This window comes from Sceloporus undulatus, chromosome 1, assembly GCF_019175285.1.
Source record: "Sceloporus undulatus isolate JIND9_A2432 ecotype Alabama chromosome 1, SceUnd_v1.1, whole genome shotgun sequence".
Taxonomy (NCBI): Eukaryota; Metazoa; Chordata; class Lepidosauria; order Squamata; family Phrynosomatidae; genus Sceloporus; species Sceloporus undulatus.
Genome location: NC_056522.1, coordinates 170,646,846 through 170,671,174, shown reverse-complemented (window position 1 = coordinate 170,671,174; position 24,329 = coordinate 170,646,846). Strand labels below are relative to the sequence as shown.

Here is a 24,329-nt window from a genome sequence, read left to right as displayed (position 1 = left end):
TAAATACTGCAAAAAATGCACTTTAAAAACAGCACACTTAACCAAAATAAATACTGTAAATGGGCACCCACCTCCTCCTCTTCATCCTCCTCCTACCTGGCGCCAAAAAAGGGCAAAGGAAATGGCCCTTTCCTTTGCCCTCTGGCTGCAGCCCGGCCCAACAGAGGAGGAGCTCCTCCTCCTGAGCCTGGCTGGCCAATGGGGGCAGACTGGGGCTGGAACAGCCCCGCCCCCTGCCAGCCCTCACAGGCTCCGGCCTGGAGAAGGGACAGGCTGTTCAGCCCCAGACTCAGGAGGAGGAAGTCCTCCTCATTAGCCCTGTGCGCAGCCCTGCAAGGGCGCGCCCAGGGCCAGCGGAAGTGCCCGCGGCCCAACGCGGAGGAGGAGGAGGAGGATGTAGGTGGGCTGCGGAGGAGGGGGAAGAGGGCGGACTGTGCAGCTGCGCAGCGCCCCAAAAAAGGAGGTGGGGGAGGAGGAGGTGGGTGGCTGCTGCGGGAGCGCGCGGAGGAGGAGGTGGTGGAGGAGGAGTGCCGCCCGGCCCGCAGCCAAGGCAAAATCCAGGCCCCAAGCAGGGAATTGGTGTGGCGGCAGCGGTAGCAGGACCGTGCTGGTGCTGGTCCTGCCGCCTCGCCGGGCCAGATGTGGCCCACGGGCCGGGGGTTGCCGACCCCTGGTCTAGGGCTTCCCATATCTCTTGGTCAGATCATCTCAAGCAATTCAGGCAAGGAGACAAGAAGCTCTATGTCTCTGTCAGTGCACTAGCGATATGTGATCTCAGTTACTAGGTTGTGGAAATACAAGTGGAACATATTTGGTTTGACTTGGTGCAACTGGGATGCTCAACACTCCTAATCATTATTGAAATCTGTTCTAAAGCAAGTGGGGAAAGCTAGGGGGTTGCATTAGCTCATTAGCAGACCTTTAGGAACTGTATTGCCACCACAAAAGCCACCTTTTTTGCCTCAAATAACCCCTAACAAACTCTAGAGGCTGTGGGGGTAAATTTTGCAATGTCCTCCCCAATTTTAGGATCATCAGAGGCCTTTTTCTAAACACGAGATGAGTCGAAGTCACTTCCAGTTTGCTTCTGGTTTTAAAAAGGGCCTTCTCTGGATCTAAAATGGGTTGTCCTGCCCCAAAATGGTGTATATGTCCCCACAACCCTAGAGGACATTTGGAGGCAAAATTTTGAAAAAAATTTAGAAAACATTTGTGAAGTACTGGGGGTCACAAATATGGATCTGGAGATTGCATGCGGCCCAAGGTCTACTCTCTCTCTCCCCCCTCCATCCCATTATAAAGTATATTTCATCGAGCCACACTCAAATAGAGACGTTTCATGTGAAATGCTTTTCTTTCCCTTTTTAGACTTCAGTTTAATGGGGCATTTATTTCTTAAAATTGGAATATTTGCAAGATTTACCTCATAAGAGCCTGAATTCTATTATTAGTTCCAAGTAGAACTGACCCATTATATCAGTGGGACTTACCAATGTGTTGACTCACCATTCAGTGACTCTGCTCTATTTTGGGCTAACCAACAGGATTCAAGCCAACATATCTAGCATAACATGAACCAATAAGAAAGCTTTAAAAACATAGTATTTTATTAATAGTACAAAATAAAACTTAGGTATCACACAAGGAATGAAACAGACCTTAAAGTGCATCTGAGTACTTCTTGTTTAGAGCCCACCTGTGTTATTTCAAGGGGCTCTAAGATGGAAGTACTCATTGCCTGATTGTAATGGAGAGTGAAGTATAGTCAGAGGAAACTAGAGGGAGATTCTTGATTTTTAATATTGTAATTCTATATGATTCTTTTTGTTGTGCTTCGCAACACTGGGGAAAGGGTTGCAGATGAAACCTGATTTACTTTGCATTCTTATGTATAATATATATGAAAGTCAAGCCAGGTTTGTTTGAGCCAAGCGTGTATAGAATTTTATCTTACAATAGCACCACTGTCAGGGAAGGGGTGTATCTGATTCCTCCTTGGCTGCAAGGGAAGAGATAATATGGCACTTATGCCATTGTGTTCTCTCTCAGCAATGTGATTCTAAAATAACTCCTCATATCATTCTCCCTAGCAGCAGGGAGCAGCAGTCAGAAAGTCTGATAGCCTAGTCCTAAGCATGCATATTTAAAAGTCTTAAGTTCAGTAGGACTTTTTCTGTAGCCAGTAAGTTATGGACCGCAGGCTGAATCACACCTGACCAATTGCAAGGCATAATCCCACAAGCCTTCTGATACTGCTCTATTCTGGTTAACAATCAGACTACTGACTTTGGACATAATTTTACTCCTGTTTTTATCTGAGATGGGTTAAATCAGAGGTTGAAAATCTGAAGTTCTCCAAGTGCTGTTGGACTACATCCCCACTCATTTCTGACCACTGGCCATGATTCCACTGACAGGAATCTTAAGTCCAACAACACCTGGAGGGTTGCAGGTTGCCCACCTATTAACTAAAAAGCCCTGTTGGTCTGCAGTTCCATTTAGCAGTACTGAAGGAGAATCTATCTGTGGCCATAGTGCAATGCTTGCATTGGTTTTGCAGTTCAGGGTGCACAACAGTCCAACATTTCTTCAAGATGCCAGCATGTAAAATCAAAAGGTTTTGTGGGACACAGACAAAGTCTATAGGGTACGGAAACTATTATGCATGTGAAGTAACATATTGTTTTGTAAAACAACAGCAACACACTTTAGGAAAGAGAGAATGGACCTGAAATGAAGTTGTAACACAAACTAACTGGGAGCCTGTTTCAAGCCCCTAGGTCTTCCAACACGCTTAGCTCTGTGCTGGACTCTACCCAAAATGTTTCAACAAGAAAATACAGCAATTTGAAGCTACAAGCACCTGACTATTGCTCTAATTTTAATACAGCATATAAATTTTAATATGGTACTTGTCTTTTAACTTTCTGAGCCATTTCCTGTGTAGTCTGCACTTCCATTTTAATAGAATTCAAAGACATTGCTGTGTTAGTCTGGAAAATCAGTATGCAAAGGGATCTTGTAGCACCTTTGAGACTAACTGAAGCTAACTTGTTTCCTTTAATATGTTACAAATGTACTACAAGAACACTTTGCATACTATTACTATTCAGTGACTGAATTATGACTTAGTTTTTTCCCCAGTGAAGTACATGGGACAATTACATTACAGCAATTGGTGATGTAAATCAGCTGTAACAGACAGCCGAAGTTTTATGTATTTAATTTTTGTCTACAGTTTCAAAATAAGTCTACTATTTGCATCAATACAAAAGTTAGCTAATGAATAATGTGAATGATAGCAGAAACTACAATTTTGTTGTTAGCATCTGGAGTGGTTTGTTATTCCAGAAAATCAACTTCTTCAGACTTTGAGGTAATAAGTTAAATAAGCACCAACAAGTTTTGTTCCTTGCCATTTGAACACAAGCGCTCTATTTTACAAATTCTTCATACAGACTTGGCATCTGCTTATGTGTGTTCGGATAAGTCCAGCCTTGAGTGTATCTGATGATGGTGATGGCTGAAACTGACGGTCAATGGTAGTAAGCCAAAAACTGTATTTATTGGCAAAATAGTGACAGGTCCCCTGAGCACCGTTGCATTCAATGAATGGTGTTGATCTGAAGTCTTCTAGACAGCTCCCTGGAGAAACAAGGGACTGGCCCCCACCTTCAGCACCACCTGCAGTATGCTAGAAAAAAACAGATATACAGATTTCAATGCAAGATCAGATTAGTATGAAAACTGAATCAACACTATCACACTGAACCAAGTGTCTATTGTGAAAAATGCCAGAGGAGTCTATTTTGTCCCCTATAATTTTTTTTAAAGTTAAGATTTATATCAGGGGTGCACAACCTTTTTGGCTCCAAGAGCTGCTTCTGATGTTGCTAGAGGCTGCACAGGCTCACAATTTATGTAGACAGATGGGACCCAGAGACAAAGGAGGCAGAGTAAGACAAGTTCCATAGCCCTCTGAAATCAGATAGTGGAGACAAGAGAATGGGCCTAGGGATTGTTGAGAAGCTTGCTCATTCAGTACATGTCAATTGATCTCTGAATACTCAAGTCAAATATCAGAACCCCTTGAAGGACCAGAATCCACCGCCATCATTATATAAAGTCTGAGGGCCAGGACAAGAGAGCAGTTGGCTTTTTTGAAAAAGCCAAAAGGCTCATTGTGCTTTCCCTTGTGCTAATCTTTACTGAAGATTATGTTGGCACCATTTTTTTTTCTGTTCAGGAGGGGGATCAGGGATTGAAGTGCAACCTCGTACATTTCCCTGTGGAAACACACAATGCCAGCACTATCTTCAGATTAAAGAAAAGTGTAGAGGAAAAGACGACTCTTAAAAGAGTAGCTGCTTTCTCTATTCTTCCACCCAAAGTAAGGTGTGTGGGTGTTGTATCTGTCACCTTGCAGTTCTGTCTACTTCGGCGGATATCTCCTTCCTCCCTCATAACTCCATGTGTGTTCTTCTGTGGGTAATGGAAGGATACCAACTACCACACATAGGAGGAGTATACCGTTCTCTGGTCAGTGGCATATGGTAGCTGCACTCCCTACTAGAATCTCCAAATGCAGTATTAGGTCACAGCCCAGAACGCACATTCCCTCTCTCTTTATTTCTCACAGCATCTTAGATAGGCTCTATTGGTGATGGCACCCCATTTGGGGAAAGGTCTCATTTGTTCTGTATAACCTGGCCAGGGCTTATCTCTGTCTGGCGGCAAGTAACCATATTTGTTTAACCAGTATTTGCCCTCGGTATGCAGAGGACATTATGTTAAGCTATTTTATGTGTTGATGCTGCTGCTCTTTATACCCTGTTTTTATTCTATCCAGATTTTTACTGCTACAGTGTTAGTTGTTTTATCTTGCACTTTTGAGACTAACTGAAAGAAGTTGGCAGCATGAACTTTCATATCTTTCAGTCTACTTCCTCAGGTGCATCTGAGAAAGTAGACTGAAGTCTACAAAAGCTCACGCTGCCAAATTCTTATAGTTAATCCCAAAGGTGGTACAAGATCCTTCTATGTACCGATTCAATAGACTAACATGGCTATATCTTTGACATCTATGTTGCACATTGTCTGACTGCTAAGGAAAGAAATACAGCTTCCTTAAGGGTGGGATGTAGTGTGCTGTTGGTTGAAACGTAAATAGAATTAGTATGCTTTGCATCTTTAGGGCATATACTTGGAAAATTTTCATTTTGCATAGCTCAGAAATCAAAGGTCAGTGTGTATGTGAACAGCCTTTGTTAGGCAGAATACAGAAGCAGCAATAAATGAAAATACTGAACAGTTGGCAGCTACCAGTACATCTTGTGATAGAAGAATACTCAACATGTGGTCAATTATAGCAAAACACTTTGTATTAATTATTTGCACTGCAATCCTTTGAATATCTGTGAAGAAGTAAAGTCTGTTCCCTGTGCAGCACGGGAGGAAGTGAGTGGCTGTTACCCTCCATTTTCAGCTTTAATCCCTTCCACATTTCGTGCCAGTTTGTCGTATGTTTGTTTTCAAAAACCTAATGGCTGTGCAGAGTTCAGCAATGCAAAGAGGGGAAGCAATCCTCCTTTTCCCAGTTAGTATGACTATAATGCAGGTTCCCCCCCTCCCCCCATATTATTGCTCTGGGAGACACTAGCAAAAGGGATGGAAGGGAGAAGGAAGGAGTGTGAATAGAAGCAAGAAACAAGAAGAGGAGAGGAATCTTTCTGTCTCTCTATGTGTATATATGTACTGTATGTGAGAGAATATGTATACTGACTTTCACATTGCCCACCACTGTCAACACCCGGACAGCTTTTGCTCAAGGGCACATGGTGTATAACAGGTTTGGGTAGATTATGGTGGTCCAGGGCCAGTTTTCTGGCACTTTCTGGCTAGTTTTCTGAGACTGCATCCTCCAAACAAAATATGAATGGGCTGAAAATCCCATCTCTGCTCTTAGAAACCACTGGGGAGGGGCAGAAATGCAAATAGGGTTGCTTGTTTGCTTGCTTGCCTGCTTGTTGTTATTGTGTGCCTTCAAGTTGCTTTCGACTTATGGTAGGGTTGCCATAACCCTCCTGCCGGCGGGACATTCCCGGTTTTTCACCAGTAGGGGGCGTCCCTGCACGGTTTCCTCCTTGACTCAGGTTTGTCCCGGATTGAGGTTGCCAGACTCAGGAAGAGCCTTCAGGGCCAGGAGGTGAGGAGGAGGAGGAGGAGGCGTTGCCTGGGGGCAGAGCCTCTCGCCGGCAGTTTGGCCCTTTGGGGCCTGCGGTGGAAGGGAGGAGGCTGCGATGATGATGAAAAGCAGGGGCTCCTCCAGATGGTCCTGGCCAGTTCCCTTGGCTCCATCCCTCCTCCTTCTCCTCCTACTTTCAGAGCAGCCACAGCCGAGGTGAGCTGCTCATTCACACTCCCTGGCTTTTCTCTCCCCCCCCCGCACTTTGAGATCCCTTTAACTGCCCCAACTCAATGCTCTTGAATTCTGGTGTCTGTGAGGCATTTGGCCTTCTCTGTCAGAGAGCTCTGGTGCCATAATAAACTACAATTCCCAGGATTCCATAGTACTGAGCCCTGGGAGTCCAAGCAGTGTGTTTTGGACACAGTTATCCTCCAAATGAATCCAGTCCCTAGCTTTTATATATCTCTCACACACTGCAGGAATAACAACCCACTTTGAGACTGCTTTAACTCAATGGTAGGGAATCCTGGGAATGCTAGTGTTTGGGAGACATTGAGACTTCTCAGTCAGAGATGGCTCTGAGGCCACAATAGACTACAATTCCCAGCATTCCCCAGCACTGAACAGTCTCAAACTGGACCATTTCCTCAGTGTGGATGCACCTGGTGAGGAATTCTGGGCACTGCAGTTCAACTACGTTTGGAATGTTATGGGACTCCCTGCCAGAGATAGCTCTGGGGCCACAGTGTACTACAATTCCCAGCATTCCCCAGCACTAACCCAGGACAGTTAAGTCACTCTTAAACTGGATTATTTCCTCAGTGTGGATGCAGCTTTGGTGAGGAACTCTGGGCATTTCAGTCCAGCTATGTTTTATTTCGGCAGTGTATTTTGGACTAGAGACAAGGTGACCAGGCATCCTCCTCCTTTTCCAGGATATGTCCTCTTCTGTCAAATTTCAAAATGTCCTCCATTTGGATCATGGCTAAGAAGCATGAATTTATAATTACATTAGTATTTTCGCGTGTCCTCCATTTTTAAAAAAAATGTGTCCTACATTTGAAAATATCATCCTACATTTGTTCTACATTTGTCCCGGTTTGGAGGTCCTGACTCATGGCAACCCTAACTTATGGCGACCCTATCATGGGGTTTACTTGGCAAGATTTGTTCAGAGGTGGCTGAATGTGTGACTTGCCCAACATCACCCAGTGGGTTTTAGTGCCAAGCTAGGAATCAAACCCTGGTCTCCAGAGTCACAGTCCAATGCTCAAACCACTACACCATACTGAATGGAGCTGCACCTTCTTTTAAATGGGAATGGCTTCTCCTGAAGCCTTCCAGGAGTGTGGTTTCTCTTTTCTGACTTACTATTATAACCAGTGGGGTGAGGGACAGGATAAGCTATAGGCCACATGTGGCCCATGGGGCGCATGGCCATCATCCCGGCGCACAAGATTATACCTAAATCACTAATTGCTAATGTTTGTTCTGAGATTGTTATGTGGCAACAGCTGGGAAAGCTTCAGAAAAACTCAACTTTCTAAAAGGCTACAGTTAATGTCAGAAGTGAAGTATAAGAGATGGACTTGCTATAGCTTCTTGGATGCAATCTATTATTATCATTCTAGACAGTATTATTATAAGTTACAGTATTATTACAAAGTATGTGGGGTTGCTGAAGCATTCCCTGAAAGGCAGTTGAGTCCTATCTCACTGAGTCTGGAGAAGAGTCTCCCATGTGAACAAAAGATTCTTCTAAAGGCACTCTGGATTCTACCTTCCCCTTCAGCCATTCTTGATAGTAATCTGTGAATGTTTCTGAAGTATTTCATGAATCAGCAACACATGGTTTTAGGAATGGCCTTGTGTTTTGATATTGAGCAAGATGTTCTTTTTCATCCTCCTCCTTTAAAGTGGGTATGTTGCCATTTCCACTGGTGAAAAAGCCTACTACTGTGGCAGCTTTCAAAGTGTCTTTATATCATAGTTTCACAAATATTTTAAGCTGAAAAAGTCGCTTTTTAAAATGTTTTGGTCATTTATTGATTTGCTTTCAGTCTTTCTTATAGAAAATCCAATTAGTGTGTCAAATAAATAAGCCAGTGTTGTGATGTGCTTAGAAGACACTAGAGAACTGATTCCATTCTGGTTGGCCTTTTGGCAAAATGCAACATCCTAAAGTAAGTTGACCCTGCTTGTTTTAGGGGAAGTAATGACATTTGCTATTGTAGTTAAGTACAACCAAATGCCTAGTGTGTTGAGCGATATGATCAAATAAGCTTACATGTATAGAAATTAAAGGAATAATTAATTGATCCTTGTAATGGACTGAATGACGTACAAGCAGTTATTGGGGATACCTATTTCAGCTGCCTATATAGTAGTACATATAATAGCCTACTTTTATATCATTTCTGACTGCACATGAGATATATTTTTTACAAATGTCGGTTTCCTAGATGTAACCATAAAAACTGCCCTAATGCAAGAGCATGTGGCAAAGACTAGAGGCTGCTGAAAGAGTTTACCTGGATATGTGCTAAATTATATTGTTTCTTATCACATTATTAATACTGGGTAATTTACTAAAAACCTTTGACCTTTCGCCTCCCTTCCTCTCATAAGTAACACTTTGTTCTGCAACTTCAAATGCTTCTTTTCCTAGAATATTTATTCAAGCAAGGGAGGGAGATTGGATATATTGCATGAAGAAGTCCCTAAATATAGAATTCAAATTACAATAAACAAATCTGTATCTCTTTGCTTAATTGCTAGAATGGCATATAGAGTGTAAGGAGCTCTATAGGGCAGGACTTCAGGTGCCTAATATCTGGGTTTGGAGATTTCATAATAACAAATTTCTTATTCATAGGGTGAAATTGAGTTGACGAAACATAACAACCACAACAATAAAGTCTTTAATATCATAAAACTCAAAAACTTGCTCTGAAAACAAATTACATTTTTGCCCAAATCCTGTACACATGTAGAATCAAAGGAGACAGATAGGAGATAATCACATGTGGGATGGGGTAACATTGTCTCATTCACCTCCCATCCTTCCCGCCTAATTGTGGGAAGCACTTTTACACATGACTTGGTATTAACCCGGCAGGGAAGCGCCAATGAAAGTGATTGCGTGAATCACTTTCACATGGAAAGCGCGCTGAACCTGTCATTCAGCTGCCGGGAAGCGCTAGTGAAAGTGATTGTGCAAATCATTTTCATGTGAAAATGAGCCTTCAGCCTCATTCTAACTCCTCAACCCATTCCTCTGGTCACTGTCTCGACCTAATTCTTGCTGCTAAGTGTGTCATTTCCGACTACCTGGCATCTGATTTTCCATTGTCTGACCATCATTTAATTTCTTTTACTCTTACTTATATCCCACCTCCTCGTCGTACTGTCCAGCGCCATTTCCGCGACCTTCAGTCTGTTAACTCTGACCATCTCAGTCAGACTTTGAATTCATCTCTCTCTTCTCTTGTTCTTGGGGACTCTGCTGATTCAGCAATGTCTTTATTTAATTCCACTCTTTCTTCAACTCTTGACAGCTTTGCTCCTGTATCTGTACGTGTGTCTTCCCCCATGACTAGGCCTGGCTCACTCCCACTATCAGGTACCTCCGGTCCTGCTCTCGAGCGGCTGAACGTCTTTGGAAAAAGTCTAGGGAACCGGCCGATTTCATTCATTATAAATTCATCCTTTTATCTTTTTCACGCGCTCTGTCTATGGCAAAACAGAACTATTTTAAATCACTGATCTCCGCTAATGAGAGGCGCCCGCAGCGTTTGTTCTCCTGCTTCAATACACTACTCAAACCTTCCTCTCCCCCTGTCTTCTCATCTTTTTCCCCCACTGACTTCGCCAACTACTTCATCACTAAAGTCACTACTATTCGATCTGAAATAGTTCCTCCCGACTTGCCCCCTACCACTAACCTCCTGGTACCTTCTACTAATAAACTCTCTGTGTTTCCCCCTGTTTCTCTGGATGAATTATCTAAGCTGCTAAATTCTTCCAAACCAACTACCTGTTCTCTTGATCCTATTCCCTCCCGTCTCCTAATCTCTATAGCCCCTTCTCTTCTGCCCTCGCTCCTCTATATCTTTAATCTCTCTCTCTCTCTTTGGGTTCCTTCCCTTCTGACTTCAAACATGCTCTCGTTTCCCCAATTCTGAAGAAACCCTCTCTCGACCACTCTTCTTTGTCTAGCTATCGTCCAATTTCTCTTCTTCCTTTTCTTTCTAAGGTCCTAGAACGGGTCGTTTATTCTCGCTGTATTAAGTTTCTTGAAGCCAACTCCATCCTAGACCCCTTCCAATCTGGCTTCCGCCCATGGCACTCTACAGAGACAGCCCTCACCAAGATCTCAAATGATCTCTTGCGGGCCAAGGCAAACGGCCTCTACTCTATTCTCATTCTTCTCGATTTGTCTGCAGCCTTTGACACTGTTGATCACTGTCTCCTGGTCGATTTACTTTCTGACCTTGGGTTCGCCGACTCTGCTCTCGACTGGTTTAAATCTTACTTGTCAGATGGACAGGTTGCTTACCTGTAACAGTATTTCTTCGAGTGGTCATCTGCGAATACATACAAATGGGTTTCACTGCGCCTGCGCAGTGCTGCTCGGAGCCTACTGGAATCACTGGGCAGAGTTAACTCTGCAACATATTGAAACTTTTTGGCGGTAACTCCGCCCACCCGTTATAAGGCCCCTGCCTTCCCGCTCTTTCCCCAGTTCCGCAATTTTTCCGCCAAGCAGGCGATGGAAAGAGAGCCAATGTGAGCAGGACACTGAGGGGACGGACGGGTGGGATTTGTATGTATTCGCAGATGACCACTCGAAGAAATACTGTTACAGGTAAGCAACCTGTCCTTCTTCTTCGTGGTCTCTGCGAATCATACAAATGGGTTTAGACTGACAAGCTAAGGTATGTGGCGGAGGGAGTGTCCTGAGACCAAAGCTATGGTGAACCAAAGGTATATTTATTACAAATAAAACACCTTGAACCATAAAAAAGTCAGTCTTTTTGTTCATGCACAAATAAAATAGCAATAACTTTGCTAAACCTGAGAAGGGAACAGAGGTCATGCAAGACCAATCCCATAGAACTTGTGCAAATCAACATTCAACAAATGTAAACAGTGTCAACTGTACAAGTGTAGTAACACAAACATCAGTAGTACAATCAATGCAACCCTGAAACCAACACAGCCCTCCCGAAAGCTGCGTCTCGGATGGCCCTGGTGTCCAACCTATAATGCTTAATAAAAGTCAGAGGTTGGGACCAGACAGCAGCCTTGCAGACTTCCTCCAATGGGATTCCCGACAGGAATGCAGAGGACGCTGCCATCGACCTCGTGGAATGGGACCGAACCCTGCCAGGGAGAGGCTTGCCTAGCAGTTCATAGCAGAGGTGGATGGTACCAGCCACCCATTTGGACAACCTCTGCGCAGACACAGGCAACCCTTTCTTTGGTTCCGAGTAGCATTGGAAAAGTCTCTCGGACCGACTAGAGGCAGCAGTTCTGTCCAAGTAAAAAGCCAGCGCTCTCCTGACATCAAGAGAGTGTAGGCGTCGCTCCTCATCCGACGTCGGGTTGGATGCGAGAGTGGGCAACACAATGTCCTGGCACATGTGAAAAGAAGACACAACCTTCGGCAAGAAGGAAATGTCAGTGCGGAGGACCACCTTGTCCCTGTGGAACCTCAGGAATGGCTGGTCCCTCCGCAAAGCACAGAGTTCGCCCGCACGGCGGGCAGAGGTGATGGCCACAAGAAAGGCGGTTTTCCAAGTCACAAGTCCGCTGTGGCCATCGGTTCAAAGGGCTTGGATTGGAGGGTGGACAGCACCGACTCCAAACTCCAAGCCGGCGTTGGTACCGACACAGGAGGGTAAAGATTGGCACAACCCCTCAGGAACCCCTTAACCAAGGGGTCTTTGAAGAAAGAAACCCTCCCCCCGAACTGATATTTGGCACAAATGGCAGACAGGTAGCATTTGATGGATGTGAGGGACAGCCCTCCATCCAAAAGTGTCATCAAAAACTCCAGCACCACTGGAGTGGACACCTGAGCAGGAGACAAGCCCTTTTGGTCAAGGAAGAGGCAAAATCTCTTCCATTTCAGGGCATAAGAGCGCTGGGTGGAAGGTTTCCTCGCAGCCAGGATCACCGTCCTCACTGCCTCCGGCAAGGCAGTTAGGGTCGAATCCTCCAGGCCACCAACGGCAGGCTCTCGATGTCGGGGTGGAGAATCCGTCCGTCCTGGATCGACAGCAGGTCCGGGCGGGGGTCGAGGCGGAGGAAGCATCTCCTGGAGAGGTGGAGAAGGGATGCAAACCACGGCTGTCTCGGCCACCACGGGGTGATCAGGATCGCATGCGAGCGGTCCGTCGTCATCTTGGACACCACCCTGATGATGAGAGGGAATGGAGGGAAGGCGTAGAGGAGCTCCCCCGTCCAGAGGAAGGCGAACGCGTCTCCGAGGGATCCGTCGAAACGCCTCCTGGAGCAGAACTGGGGACAGTGGCTGTTCCGGCTGGTCGCGAAGAGGTCGATCCGGGGGGTTCCCCACCGATCGAAGAGGTCGGTGACCGTCTCGGGATGGAGCCTCCACTCGTGACACACCGATGGAGATCTGCTGAGGCGGTCTGCCAGCTCGTTGTCCTCCCCGGGAAGGTGAATCGCCTGGAGGAGGACACGTCTGTGGATGCACCAGTCCCAGATGCGGAGCGTGAGGTCGAGCAGGGTCTTGGATCTGGTGCCACCTTGTTTGTTGATGTAGTACATCACGGTGGTGTTGTCCGTCCTCAGGAGAACCACTCTTCCTGAGACTGCAAACTCGAATGCCCTCAGAGCCTTTTCTACTGCCAGCATCTCCAGAGCGTTGATGTGGAGCAGCTTGTCCTGTGCGGACCACCTTCCTTGATGACGAGGTCGAGCAGATGGGCGCCCCATCCCTCCAGGGATGCATCGGTTGTCAGAGTCAGCTGTGCTTGGGGCTGATGAAAAGGCATCCCAATGCAGACGTTGGAGCTGTCCAGCCACCATTTGAGGGAAGCGGCCACCGGTCTCGGTACCGTGAGCCACTTTGAAGGAGGGTCCTCCAGCGGAGAGAAGACGGAGAGGAACCAGGACTGGAGAGGTCGGAGCCGAAGCCTTGCCCAGGGGGTGACGAAGGTCGTTGACGCCATGTGGCCCAGGGCAACCTGGACATCTCTGGCTCTCACCCTTCTGTGGGAGATGCAAGGCCTGATGATGGTTACCAGCGTCTGGAAACGGTCTGGAGGGAGAAAGGCGGAGCATGTCTCGGAGTCGAGGATGGCGCCGATGAACTTGACCTTTCTGGAGGGGGTGAAGTGGGACTTCTCTCGGTTGATGACCAGACCGAGGGAGTCCAAAAGGCGTAAGGCGAATGAGAGTGCCTCCTGCAGTTCTCTCTGGGACTCGGCGGCGAACAACCAGTCGTCCAGGTATGGAAAAACCATGAACCCCCTTTGATGAAGGTAGGCCACCACCGGTGCCATGCACTTCGTGAAGACTCTCGGTGCCGTGGCAAGGCCGAAGGGGAGGACGTTGTAGTGGTACGCGACGGAGCCCACAGCGAAGGCGAGGAATCTTCGATGAGACTCCCGGATCCCGATATGGAAATAGGCATCCTTCAGGTCGACGGTCGCAAACCACAGGCCCTGATGGAGCAGAGGCAGAATGGAGGCTAGGGTTACCATTCGGAAGCGACGGTAGTCAAGGAACAGGTTCAATTGTCTCAAGTCTAAGATGGGCCTAATCCCCCCATCAGCCTTGGGTACCGTGAAGTACCTGGAGAAGAAAGCTCTAGACACTAGATCAGGAGGTAAAGGGGAAATTGCCCCTTTTCCAAGAAGAGTGCGCACTTCGTCGAGAAGGGTGTCCGAGGGGAGAGTGGACATAAACGCTCCGGTTGGAGGGAGCTCTTGGAACTCGAGGGCATATCCCCTGCGGACGATGTTAATCACCCACGAGTCCGAAGTTATCGAGGCCCAGATGTTAGCAAAAGGCCTCAGGATGTCCAGAAAGAATAAGGGCGAAGGGGAAACGAAGTGCGCTGCGTCCCTTCAGGTTCTCTTCTTCCCCTGGTCGGTATCCTGCCGGCGGGGCTTGCGGTACCGAGGCGGGAAGTTGCGACGGCCAGAGGAGGAGGAAGACTGGGAGGGGTAACGGCGCCTCTGTGAGCCCTGCTGCTGAGGCTGTCGGTCTTGTGAAAAGGAGCCCTGGGACTGACCTTGCGGTGGCCAAGGATGGTGCCTCCTTCTGAAGGGCGAGATGGGGGCGGAAGACATCCCATGTTTCTTAGCAGCGGCCTTCATTCTGAACTTGCGGTTCAGACGCTCATCGGTGTCGGCGTGGAAAAGGCCGGTGCCGTCCAGTGGCATGTCCTCGATGGCAGATTTTACATTGGCGTTGAGGTCAGATCCTCTCAACCAGGCGTGCCGGCGCAAAGCTAGTGATGCTGCCATGCCTCGTCCCGCGCAGTCGGCGACGTTCCTGGAGGCGGTGATGATCCAGTTGCCTATGGAGTGGGCCTCATCACGGATCTCCACCAAGCGACGTTGGACCTCATCAGGGACGTCAGGGACGATGGGAGAGATCCCTTCCATCAAGGCCTGGATGTATGCCCCCATACAGGCATTATAATTTATAGCCTTCACGATGAGGGTGGCCGAGGAGTACGCCTTCTTTGCCAGGCCGTCGATCTTCTTGGCCTCTCGGTCGGCCGGGGACGTCGCTTGCTTTGGCACGAAGGTCTGCTGTGCCCCTTCCACAATGGCCGAATTCGGCTTAGGGTGGTCGGTCAGCCATGGGCAGGTCGGTGGTGCGATCCTGTAGAGCGTTTCGACCTTCTTGGAGGACGCAGCCAGCGAAGTCGGGGCATCCCAAGACCTCTGCACGATGGACTGCAGAGAAGGCAGCATCGGGATGCAAGGTGGAGTGGGGACCCGACCAAGGACTCGGCGCTCCACCGGGTCACGGGCTTCTTCCTCAGGCGGAGAAAGGTCGATGTCAAGGGTCCGGCACATCTTGATGATGTGCTCACTGAAGGAGCGAACATCATCGGTGGGTGATGAAGAGCCCGGGTGATGCATCTCCTGCGGCGAGGGCGGGTCGGATGGATCGTCTTCCCCGTCAGAAGGTTCCCGCGATGGAGTCAAGGGCTCTCGATCCGACTCGGAGTCCGATGTCAGGGGAATCTCCGCTACCCTGGCTCGAGATGGAGTGCGGGCCGGGATTTGTGGAACCGGTGGCTCCGGGGGCTGGCGACGCGGCACCGAAGATGAGGCCACAGCCTGGGAGGATGATGGCTTGTCAGTCTGGGGAATCGCAGGTCGCAGGTTGAGCCTGGTGAATTCCCTGAAGGCCTTCTCCTTGGGGACCGACATGTAGTACCTCTGAGTCTCCGTGTCGAAGAACATGTCCGTGTCCATCCCCCACGGTTCCTCGACATCCGAGAGAGGGGCAGCCTCGTCCACATATGAGTGAACCGACAGCGGAGAAGGCTCCCTCACAGGAGAGATTGGTTCGTTGACGGCCAAATCTTCGGTCCTCGGAAGCGGTGTGGTCGGCACCGTGGTCATACGCCTCGGAGTTGCCGCCTCAGGGCGCGAGGAGGTCCTCTCCGCGGTCTCCCTGGAAGGGGAACGATGCTTACGAGAAGCATGTTCTGCCGACTTGGCCGAGCGCTCCGACCCGGTGTTGTCCTTCATCTTGGACTTGGACTTGGACTTCTTGGGTGGAGGAGCCTCGGTGGTCTCAGTGTGACGCCTCTTCTTAGAGGACGTCGGAGTCACCGCCGGGTCTTCAGGCGGGAAGAACGGATTGTCCGGCAAATCATGTAGGACAGTGGTCTTCTTGGAGTGGGTCTTGGATGGCTTCGACCCCTCCAATGGCACCGCCTTCGTCGAGGAGGATGCCTCCGTCCCAGGCAGCTTGGAGGCGTGTCGGGATGGTTTCGACGACACCTTGGAGGGCGGTAGCGATGCGGCGCGGACCTCCGACTCATGACGCTCACCCGAGCGCGAGCCCTCCGGGGATGGCTTCCTCCCGGATCTCTCCCTGGGCTCGAAACCCTCAGTCCCCGAGGTTTTGTGGGGGCGCTTGGAGGGTTCGTCGGTGACACTGGGTCTCGGGGGACCACGGGTCACATCGGAGGTGGTCGGAGACCGTGTCCCGGCCGGGACAGAGACCACACTTGAGGCGCTGGCCCGTGAAGATGATGCGGGCGGAGCAGCCGGAGGGAGCGATGATGAGCGGGGGCGTCCCTCCCGGACCTTTCCCAAGGCAATGGCAGAAGTTAGCCGGGATTCCCGGTTTTTCCTGGCTTGGGAGGACAGAGACTTACAGAGATGGCAGGCTCTGGCATCATGGTCCCTTCCCAGGCAGAACAGGCAAGAGGAATGGGGGTCCTGGACGGGCACCTTGCCCCCGCAGATGTCACATTTCTTGAAAGGCGCAGGCATCCTTTCAAGACGTCAAATCCAAAGGACAACACGAGCGAAGTCAAAAAACAAGCCGAAGAGGTCCGAAGTCACCGGGGCGGGAGAGTAGAGAATGGTCAAAAAACAGTCCGAGGTCAAAGCGAAAGTGATTCCAATCAAGCAAGAGCAAGCGAAAGTTCCTAGAAGCAGCTAGCGCGGCGGAAAAAAGGAACTGGGGAAAGAGCGGGAAGGCAGGGGCCTTATAACGGGTGGGCGGAGTTACCGCCAAAAAGTTTCAATATGTTGCAGAGTTAACTCTGCCCAGTGATTCCAGTAGGTTCCGAGCAGCACTGCGCAGGCGCAGTGAAACCCATTTGTATGATTCGCAGAGACCACGAAGAAGAAAGATCTTTTGCAGTGGTCACGGGTGGTCAGACTTCATCCTCTGTTCCGCTATCTGTTGGAGTTCCCCAGGGCTCTGTCTTGGGTCCCCTTCTGTTCTCTCTATACACACTGTCTCTAGGTAAACTCATCAGTTCTTTTGGTTTCTCCTATCATTTGTATGCCGACGACACTCAGCTGTATCTCTCCACCCCTGACCTTTCGACGGGGCTTGAACAGCAAGTTTCTTCTTGTCTGACTGCCATCTCTCAGTGGATGTGGCTTCGGCGCTTGAAGCTCAACATGTCTAAGACTGAGCTTCTCGTCTTTCCACCTAAACCCACCCTTCATTATTCCTTTTCTGTTTCTGTCGACGACACTTCTATTCAACCGGTTCATCAAGCCCGCAGTCTTGGCTTCATTTTTGACTCTTCCCTGTCATTTATTCCCCAGATCCAGGCCACCGCAAAGACCTGTAGATTCTTTCTCCACAACATTGCCAAGATCCGTCCATTCCTCTCAATCTCTACTGCCAAGACTCTAGTCCATGCCCTAGTGGTTTCGCGACTAGATTATTGTAACCTCCTTCTAACAGGGCTTCCTCTTTCACACCTCCATCCTTTAATATCTGTCCAGTATTCAGCTGCCCGTATTGTCACATCCGCTCGCCGCTTTGACCATGTTTCTCCTCTTTTATCCTCCCTTCATTGGCTCCTCTTCCCCTTTCGCATCCGGTACAAGCTTTTGTTACTGACTTTCAAAGCCCTCCATGGGTTGGCCCCTCCTTACTTATCTGACCTTCTTTCTCCTTACATTCCTACTCGCACCCTCCGCTCTGGTAGTCAGGGTCTCCTGTCACAATGTAGGACTACCACTGCCCCCTCCCGAATTCGTCCCTTCTCGCTTGCTGCCCCTTACTCCTGGAACCTACTTCCCCCACATGCACACCTCATCACTTCTCTGCCCAGTTTCAAAACTGAATTAAAGACTATATTGTTTAGAGAAGCATTCCCAGAGGTGAGCCCCTCTCTGACCCAGGAAGCCTCCTTCTAACCATCCATCAAGAAGCCAAGCCCTTCCTCCAGTCCATCTGCCTTGGTCCAGGCCTCGGAGGTGGAAAAGATCTGCTGGACCTGATCCTATTCCCCACCACCACTCCCTTCTCCTTTTGTGTCGTGTCTTTTAGATTGTAAGCCTGAGGGCAGGGAACCGTCTGACTAAAAAATTGATGTACAGCGCTGTGTAAACTTACAGCGCTTTATAAATAAAGGTTAATAATAATAATAATAATAAAAGCACTTTCAGACATCAGCTGAAAGTTATTTTTCCTGTCATTTGCAGTCTTTTGTATTAATGGAAGAACTTGTTACTACCATGAAGGCTGAAAGCACTATTCAGCTCACTTTCAAGTGAACGTGATTCGTGCAATCACTTTCATTAGGGGTACAGATGCAATAAGGATGCGGGAGCAATCCTGTCCCTATTCTGTCCCCTGTGTGATAAACTCCAGAGTCTCTGTTTTAAATCATAACACTGCACTATTTTCAAAATCAGGCATATATTTGCAATGAATTACAAACACTTTAAAGAGCCAGCATGGTGTAGTGATTTGAGTGTTGGACTACGACTCTAGAGACCAGGGTTCGAATCCCAATCGGCCATGGAGACCCACTGTGTGACACTCTCTCAGTCACACTCCCTCAGTCTCTGAGGAATCTAATGGCAAACCTCTTCTGAACAAATCTTGCCAAGAAAAAACGGTGATCGGTTGTGTGAAGGCACATAACAACACTTTAAAAGCCAAGAAACATTTTAAAGCTAAGATCCTACATATGTGTGCAGATCTGCATGCACACTTCCATGTATTTGTGCCATCACCTGGCAGTTTTCATGCTCAGGGAGGGGCCCTGTTGCTGTCACGTACCAGTGTGGATGGGGAAGGTGATTCAGACTATGGAGAAATAGCTGTTGTCAGTTTAATTGGGGGAAGAAATGAGGTGCACAAATGAGTTTGGTTGGGGAAAGAAATGAGGTGCACTCTCTTTCCCCCAGGAAGACAGAGTAAGTGGAGCTATATGTTCTCAATTGCCTTGCTAAGAAGTGGCTGTGGACCCTCCCAGGGTTTGACACTGCCAGGCATTGATGGAGAGGGTACAAGGGCAAAAGTGTAACCCTCTGTGCCCTGTCTGAAAAAAAGGCTTAGGTGAGTGTAAGTCACTAACAGGAAGCCAGTTGAGAAGTGTAATAATTCCACTTTTTATCTATAAAACAATAGTTTAGATGTCTCTAGGCTGGCGCTGTCTTGGTCCATTCCCAGGACTAAACCGAGAAAGAAAAACCGGGACTAGAATCATAGAGTTGGATGAGACTGCAAGGGCCATCCAGTCCAACCCTCTGCCATGCAGGAACTCTCAATCAAAGCATCCTCGACAGATGGCCATCCAGCCTCTGCTTAAAGACCTCCAAAGAAGGAGACCCCACCACTCTCTGAGGGAGTGTGTTCCATTGTCAAACAGCCCTTACTGTCGGGAAGTTCCTCCTAATGTTGAGGTGGAATCTCTTTTCCTGTAGCTTGCATCCATTGTTCCGGGTCCTGTTCTCTAGTTTGTTCTGTTCTCTAGACTAGTTTGACTGCAGGATTGCTAAGGGGCTTCAGGGGATCAATAGCCACTCCTTGGGTCTTCCTCTTATGCAGAAAGGAAAGCTGTTGGGATCCTTGCTTACACTCAACCACAGCCCTCCAAAATGGGAGTGGGAGGCACTGGCAGCCATGAGTTTCAGCTAAACAACCACAGCCAGACAATAACTGTGGACCTTGGGAGATACATGCTCCTATTGTCTTCTGTACAGGTTTGTAACAAACCTATCCATCAAACAGGCAACTTATTAAATCTATTCATGGCACAAGGCCCACCAAATAATTCAAAGAAACTGATAATGCAGCACTGCTTAACTGAAACACTTGTGGACATGTTTAGTCCCTTGAATGGGACCATCCTGGTATAAAATGAGATTATCGATGTGGTTTTAAAACGGTTGTATACTAAACAGCAAAAGAAGGAAATACCATGACGAAGGAGTAACCAATCCATAAACTCCGCCATCCTTCAGGGCAGTGTGGAATAGTCATATCCTGGCTGTGAATAGCTATCGCAACGGCTGGAGCTTCACATACTGAGCAACGGCTGATGTAAGGCCTGATCTCTTCTTCTTCCACAGGCATCATTGGAAGAGGGGCTGTAGTTGAGAGCCAGTAGGATTTGTCATTGCGACTTGCATAGTAACAGACGTCACCAGGATTGCAATAGAGGAAAGGCATAGTGCTGAATCGAGCCAAACATGACCCAGCCAGACCTGGAGCAATAAACACAAACCTTCATTAGTGTTTTTCTATGTGTCATTTGTTCTGAAGGGTCAGTATCGGGGTTTCCTTCCACATTCACTGGAACTATATAGTGGGGAAAGGGAGATGACATTTTCACTTAGTTTCAGTTTCCAAGAAAAACCTACAACAATCACATGTTTTCCTATTTGCAATTCTGAATTCTCTATTATCTAATGGTGCTGAAAAGTTGCTATCCAATAATCTAATTTAGTCATCTAATAATTCTGGTTCTGTATCTTAATGCTTTAAGTTTTTTGTCTGCATCTTTCAACAATAACTGTTTGGCATCTGGATCTTAAAGTATAAAATAGCATTTCTGATTCAAGTAGGATAAATTCATTTGACTGCTATTAACAACAATTTCCCAGCAGTGAAAGGCAGAACATCCTAAAATGGGTTGTTCCTCCCTTTCACCCTGATAGGCAGGAATGGCACACACCTTTGAGGAGCAGCCTCTAAGTACGAGTCTTCTTTCTTGCCTGATGCCCTGTAGGTTGTGTTTTTCTCTTGCTCCTCTTTGCTTTGCAAGATCTCTCTAACAACAACATCCTTATCTAACAACAGTAGCAATAGTCTCAGCTTTGTTTGCTTTATACTTTCAGCAATGGCTTGGATAGTAAGAGGGAGTTGATAGGGCGTAAGTAATAAGGAGTATACTAGCCCAGATGCTGGTGCCATTGGGAAGGACAAATCCCTTTCACCATATCTATAGTTCTAACCAGAGAAATTGTTAACAACAATCCTCAGTCCAGAAGAAAACTCAATCCCAGGGACTATGATTACGTAGTTAAGGCATTCACCCACAGGTGTAAAAAGAAAGGGCTAAACGTACCAAGACTTTGGTGAGTTACTAAGTAACTAACATTCTTACAAGATGACTGAACGAAAGACTGTGGCTTAACACTGTGAGAAGGCAGTTGGTTGCTACTCACTCTGTTTTTATACTTGGCAAAGCTCCTAAATTAGATTCTGTTACCCACACATATGGCAATTCTTCTGGATGGTCTCCCCAGTTAAACCCTCATGCTCTGTCACTAGAGATAAATTGAAGCAATAATTTCCTTTCTCACACAAAAGCAAAGTATTAGTCTTTCTTCCCATTTACATGAGAGGAATTTCCTCAAGTGCATCTTCTTTTGTATCTGCCAGGTATATACCACTATCTATCCTGAACCTCCGGGTAGTCCTAAATGCTTTGAGGTATGACCTTTCAAGTCTTTTCATACAATACTCCTGGATATTTGTCTACTGTCTTCCCTCTCATCTTCCTCAAACAATTAAATCTGACATTTTTTTAAATATGTATTTTTAAATACAACTCTGTCATTTTACTTTTAAAATAGTGGGGAGAAAAGAAAAGAACAAAGTGAAAATATGATTTAATGTAGTAACTGTAGTTTTCAAATTCCATTTGTTGAAGTATTTTTAAATACGGTATTTGAAAATATAAGTTAGTGGCAGATTTCTATTATCACATCTTTTGGTCAAATTTTTGAAATATTGTAAAAAGATAGTCTTTAAAAATTGTGAAAAAGGCTCAGTCCACAAATGCATACCCAGGTCCTGGTTATGTGCTGTTTCTTGCCCTTCAAAATACAGCAAGCTGTAGCCACTCCACAATTTGTTCATACCAACAGGGCACATGGGTTCTTGATCAGATTGGCTATGCTTTATCAGAAGATATCCTATGTTAATACTGCGTCCTGGCATACCTGGCACCCCAGGAGTACCTGGTTCACCTGCAGAACCTGGGAAAGGAGAGAGAAGGGGAAAGTAGCTGATTAAGGAGTGAATGTGGGAAACACTGTCATTAGAATATAGCAGATTGTGGAAAACATCATTAAAATCCAGCTAAAGAATATAGCTGATGTGGAAAACATCATTAAAATCCAGCTAAAGCCACGCAAGGTTAGGTAACTATAGCTTCTGAACTGGAGCCACTGTGAAAATGGGTCTCATGTCATAATAGAAGAAAGGGAGTACAGTATTTACATGGATATCAACACTCCCAAACAGCAGTTTACATCCACCATTTTGGAACACAGACACAGGGATTGCATGATTGAATGCTCTTGCATGTCAAAAACACTCTAGCTCTCAGGTCATGTATGGTGTGTCTTAACTTTTTTTTTTGTGCAGGAGAGAATTAAAAGTGTGAATGATTATAACTTCAATTGTGACATGGTGAAAATCCCAATCAAGCTGTATTTTAAGTCTGTATGCTTTTCTTTTGAACATACAACTCATGTTCTCTGGCAGAAAAATAAATTAAAAAAAAAGTTAGCCTGTATAATCATGATCCAAAAGGCAGGATACCTCAATGGGAAAAACCACATCCATATGATACCTACTTATTTTACTTTAGAAATATTGATCAATGAACTTAGGACAGAATAAGTGGTACATTCTACACCTGTCCACTTGGTCTCATATGTGATAACCTGTGCAAAGAGCCAGTGTAAACCATACACCAGGCAAAAGATATTTACACAGTGTAAAAGAAATGTAATCCTTTTTTAAAAAAAAATATCAGTCTAGTAAATCAGTCACCTTTGGGGCAGCCTTCTAAATACTCTCTTCTTACCTCAACTCTGCCATGTAGGAATTCATAACAAAACAACCAGGTGTGGAATCCTAGTTTGCCACTGTCTTCCTCTAAGGGAGTGTGACTTCCCAAGGTCATCTGGTGGGCTTCTGTGGTTGAATGCAAATTTGAACACAGGTCTCCCAGAATCCTGATCCAACTCTCAAACTATCATACCATTCTGGCTCTTAGATATGCACAGTATAAATGGATGATTTACCAGACTTAAGAAGCCTTACAAGATACAAATGGGAGGGGGGGGGAGTCCTACGAAGATATGGAAGGGGAAATAATATGGGTGATGCTATTCTCACCTTCAAAGCCCCCTGGGCCTTGCAGTCCTGGTCGCCCTTGATCACCTCTGAAGCCTGGAGATGCTGGCATTCCTCCTCTTCCTTGCAGTCCTGGATTACCTGTTGGGCCTCTAAATCCTTTAAAATAAAGTTAAACAGATGTATACTCCATGCCATTTCATATACAGATTCTTATGGGAAAAGGGAAAAGTCAGTTTAAGCTCCTTGAATACAGGGGAGTGATTATATAAAAGACAGATGATAAATGATTTTAATGACAAAGCTAATAACATTTGTCTAGGATTGCTTGGCAAGTAGCTAAAATGAAGGAGTGTTTGAAAGAATAAGGATAGACTAGATACATTTTCCTACTCTTTTCAGAGGAGAATATACTATCTCATGTTCACCCCATTTGGTCACCAAAAAAGCAGTGTCACCAAATATATATGCCAAAATTTGACTGCAATGCAAGGTTTTATCTTTTGAAAGATAATGGGATTACCTGCAGAAATAATTTGTAACTGTGTGTAGCTGTGACAAAAAGATTTCTGGAGATAGTGGAACATGACTGGTAGCAATGGCTCACCAGGGTTCCAGCAGGCATTTTCCCTAGCCCTACCTGGAGATGTATCTGACATGGCCTGGTGTTATTCCATCCAAGTGTTAGTCAAGACTGACCCTCCTTAAAGTCTGAAATCTGACAAGGTGCAATAAAGGTGCTATGGTGTGATAACACTACTAGGCATAACATGTTTCTCATAGATTGGACAGAAGAAGCCCCCCCCCCCCCCGACATCTGGCATGTCAGAAAATCAACACTGAACTTCTGGAGGGAATATATTCAAGCCAGATATGTGGAAAGTATTATTGTAAAAATGGATATTCATGTGAATTTAAAGCTAGGACCTCCAAAACCACTGGCTAAATTTCTGCAGTCTTTAGCAAAGAAAATAATTAAGGAAAAACCTGCATAACTGAAAGATTTAGACTAAATATTTTCATATGCCTCTAATGAGACATATTGACAGAACATGTCTTG

General features: G+C 46.5%; 1 protein-coding gene across 1 annotated transcript in view; it reads right to left on the bottom strand.

Annotated features, from left to right (window-relative positions):
• Positions 1–1,584: 1,584 nt before the first annotated feature.
• COL4A2 (collagen type IV alpha 2 chain) overlaps positions 1,585–24,329 on the bottom strand; it is a 225,032-nt gene continuing 202,287 nt past the window's right edge. The window contains 4 exon segments of the mRNA XM_042445762.1: positions 1,585–3,694; positions 20,096–20,382; positions 21,970–22,161; positions 23,312–23,428. Coding sequence (XP_042301696.1) covers positions 3,440–3,694; positions 20,096–20,382; positions 21,970–22,161; positions 23,312–23,428 — 851 coding nt within the window. The 3' untranslated portion in view covers positions 1,585–3,439.